At 40.6% G+C, this 3,971-nt stretch overlaps 1 protein-coding gene across 1 annotated transcript; it reads left to right on the top strand.

The window, feature by feature from the left end:
* Positions 1 to 583: 583 nt before the first annotated feature.
* On the top strand, positions 584 to 1,555 carry LOC147368264 (olfactory receptor 7A17-like). Its single transcript, XM_086413440.1, has one exon. The coding sequence runs from the start codon at positions 587 to 589 to the stop codon at positions 1,553 to 1,555; it is 969 nt and encodes a 322-aa protein (XP_086269566.1). The 5' UTR covers positions 584 to 586.
* Positions 1,556 to 3,971: the final 2,416 nt, after the last annotated feature.

The following is a 3,971-nucleotide window of genomic DNA, read 5'->3' as shown; positions in this document are numbered from 1 at the left end:
GAGTCTGAACACCTTGCTGCTGTTCTCCCTGCGACCTGTCTCTTCTGCTGAACTCTTTATTCATATTGCTTTTCCCTCAGCAGGAACTTGTCTTTTAAAAAATAAACAAACAAAAAATAAACTATTCCTCAATTACTGCAATTGATTAGAAACATTTTGGACTATATCCTAGAGCTGCTGCTAAGTAGCTTCAGTCATGTCCTACTCTGTGCGATGGCATACCTTTTACATGTGATCCAGCATGTATGCACATTTAAGCAAAAAAATACACATGTTTCATATGCCAACAAACACACACAGAGCTGAACAAAGTAAACCAAAATACGTTTACCATATTCGAGGCATTCTGAATTTCTCAGTAACAGTGTAGAGTACATGACTACTAAAGGAAAAACAATGTGGAATAGGCATTCCTATTCTGAGATGGCACCGGGGATCCTTCAAAATGGAAATTCCATACAAAAATTATGGATATGGATTTTTGAGTGCAAAATGTAAATTGTAGAATTTCAACTTTGTCTGCAGTGCCAATCTTTGAGAAAATTAGCCATAGTATTTTGTCTTTTGTGCCTGTCAAATTCACCACATGGAACCAGGGAATGAGACACAAATTTCAGAATTTCTTCTTCTGGGATTATCAAAGAAAATAGAACTTCAGCCCCTCATATTTGGACTTTTCCTCTCCATGTACCTGATCACTGTGATTGGAAACCTGCTCATCATCCTGGCCATCGGCTCAGACCCCCACCTCCACACCCCCATGTACTTCTTCCTCTCCAACCTCTCCTTTGTAGACCTCTGCTTCACTTCCACCACCATCCCAAAGATGCTGAAGAATATACAGACCGAGAACCAAGCAATAACCTATGAAGGCTGCATCACCCAGATACACTTTTTCCTGCTCTTTGCCACAATGGAAATCTTCCTCCTGACCGTGATGGCCTATGACCGCTTCGTGGCCATCTGTCATCCTCTGCACTACACAATCATCATGAATCCCCGGGTCTGTGGACTCCTGGCTCTGATGTCCTGGATGATGAGTGTCCTGAATTCCTTGTTACAAAGCTTAATGGTGTTGTGGCTGTCCTTCTGTACAGACTTGGAAATCCCCCACTTTTTCTGTGAGATTACTCAGGTGGTCCAACTTGCCTGTTCTGACACCTTTCTTAATGACATTGTGCTGTACTTTGCAACTACGCTGTTAGGCAGTGTTTCCCTCACTGGTATCCTCTATTCTTACTCTAAGATAGCTTCCTCCATACGAAGAATCTCATCTGCTCAGGGGAAGTATAAAGCATTTTCTTCCTGTGCATCTCACCTCTCAGTTGTCTCCTTATTTTACTGTACAGCCTTAGGAGTGTATCTTAGCTCTGGTACTACCCACAGCTCACAGTCAAGTGCAACAGCCTCGGTGATGTACACTGTGGTCACACCCATGCTGAACCCCTTCATCTACAGTCTGAGGAACAAAGACATAAGGAGAGCTCTGAGAAGAATCATTGGGATGGCAGTTCTATATGGGCCAATTGTCCTGGGGCTAAAGAAGTACCCATGACTATAGGATTCAAAGCCACAGAGGCAGAAATTGCTTTTCCTTAATCAGATTGCTAAAGTAGAACTTGCTACTCCTATTTATAACCTGGAGTTTTCATTTATTTGAATTTAACTCCTCTACACAATTTGTCACTCACTTTATTAAGTTTCAGATCTGTCTGATACATAGACAGTTTTCCCTTTTTTCATATTCATGCATTCACAAAGTTTTCTCTTAGTTTTAGACCAAGAACATTTGAAGATTTCAGTATCTTACCTTGGGTAAATTGGATTATTTAAAAATTGTTATTGTTTAGTCACTCAGTTGTGTCTGACTCTGCAACCTCATGGACTGTATGTAGCTTGCCAGCCTCCTCTGTCCATGAGGTTTCCCAGGCAAGAATACTGAGAAATGGATTGTCATTTCCTTTCCCAGGGCATCTTCCCAGACTAGGAATTGAACATGCATCTTTGTGTTGACTGATGGATTATTTATCACTGATCCACCAGGGAAGTCCATTCCTTAAAAATTATTTCTTCTCAATGATACATATCATACCAAGTGATTTTACTTTTGTTTTCTGTATGAGTGTATTACTTACATGGGGAAAACAAACTAGATTTGGCAACTAAAGCCATTTATGTTATTTCATTGTAGAGGAAAATATGAAGCTACGGATTTTACTTTAATCCATTATTTTTCTACTGCCACTTTAACTTTTGTTCTTCACCTTGTAGATTTGAACATTAATCCATTTAAGTCCCAGCCTACTGATAGTGATACTATTGGCTAGGAGTATCTGAGGCGCTCACCTGGCTTGTATTAATTATTTCAAGAAAACACAGACATCTTCCTGATCAAGTCTATGCTGTTACTGGAGAGGTCCTTCTGGTGTTTATTATGATTGAAAGATGCCTCTTGGCAATATCTATTAGGAAAATTTAAAAAACCTACAAAGTTTGTAATCACCAATACTGGAGGGTAATAGCATGCCATCACTTAGGTCTTAGGTAGAGAGAAAAAGAGAGCACTGACTGGGGGGCTCTGCCTGTATTGGGTTTTGTGGGTGGGGTGGCTAAGAGTCTTCTAGTTCACTCATTATTGGTGAATTTAAAACAAATAGTGGAATAAGGGCATGATCAGGAAAAAGCAGGTTCACTCACGTGCTCAGTCATCTATTTACTCAGGCTTTCTAAAAGGGCAACTTCATTGGTGGGGGTGACTTGAATGCTTCTGTAGTAGCTGTGTCGTACAGCTGACAATATGCACCACCCTAATGGCAGAAAGTGAAGAGGAGCAAAAGAGTCTCTTGATGAAGGTGAAAGAGGAGAGTGGAAAAGTTGACTTAAAACTCAACATCAAAAAAAAAAAAAAAAAAACTAAGATCATGGCATCCGGTTCCATCACTTCATGGCAAATAGATGGGGAAAAAATGGACACAGTGGCAGATTTTATTTTCTTGGGCTCCAAAATCACTGACGATGTTGACTGCAGACATGAAATTAAAATACACTTGCTCCTTGGAAGAAAAGCTATGATAAAACTTGGCAGCACATTGAAAAGCAGAGACATCATTTTGCCAACAAAGTTCTGCATAGTCAAAGCTGACATAGCTTTTTCCAATAGTCACATACAGATGTGTGTTGGACCATTAAAAAGGCTGAAAAGTGTGAAAGTGAAAGTCACTTAGTTGTGTCCAACTCTTTGTGACTTCAATGACTATACAGTCCCTGGAATTCTCCAGGCCAGAATATTGGAGTGGGTATCCCTTTCCTTCTCCAGGGGCTTTTCCCAACCGAGGGATAGAACCCAGGTCTCCACCATTGCAGGTGGATTTTTTACCAGCTAAGCCACAAGGGAAGCCACTGATGAATTGATGCTTTCGAGCTGTGGTATTGGATAAGACTCTTGGGAGTCCCTCCAACTGCAAACAGATAAAATCAATAAATCCTAAAGGAAATCAACCCTGAATATTCATTGGAAGGACTGATGCTGAAACTGAAGCTTCAATACTTTGGCCATCTGAGGCAAAGAGCCAATTAATTGGAAAAGACCCTAATTCTTGAAAAGATTGAGGGCAGGAAGAGAAGGGGATGACAGAGGATGGGATTGTTGGATGGCATCACTGACTCAATGGACATGAGTTTAAGCAAGCTCCTAGGGATAGAGAAGGACAGGGAAGCCTGGCATGCTGTAGGCCATGGGGTTGCAAAGAGTCAGACACGACTTAGTGATTGAACAATAGCAGCAGTTAGCAATATGGTTATTCTACATGACTGTCTTTGAAATGAATGCCTCGGAAATCAAAAGTTGAATGTCTGGCTCTTACATTGTAATCAAAATCTTGGTATCAGATATTAAAGCTACAAGCCTGCTACTGTGTTTTATAACTGCTCTTCTGTCTTATTCAATTATCCACCTTGGTGTCCAGAATGCC

Source organism: Bos grunniens, chromosome 7 (assembly GCF_055505025.1).
Source record: "Bos grunniens cultivar Pamir isolate PY7600 chromosome 7, Bosgru_T2T1.0, whole genome shotgun sequence".
Lineage (NCBI taxonomy): Eukaryota > Metazoa > Chordata > Mammalia > Artiodactyla > Bovidae > Bos > Bos grunniens.
The sequence above is the reverse complement of the archived record's forward strand: the minus strand, read 5'-3'. Positions and strand labels throughout refer to the sequence as shown.

Excerpts from the sequence above, each read along its gene's own strand:
- LOC147368264 (XM_086413440.1), top strand. The coding sequence starts at position 587 with ATGGAACCAGGGAATGAGACACAAATTTCAGAATTTCTTCTTCTGGGA.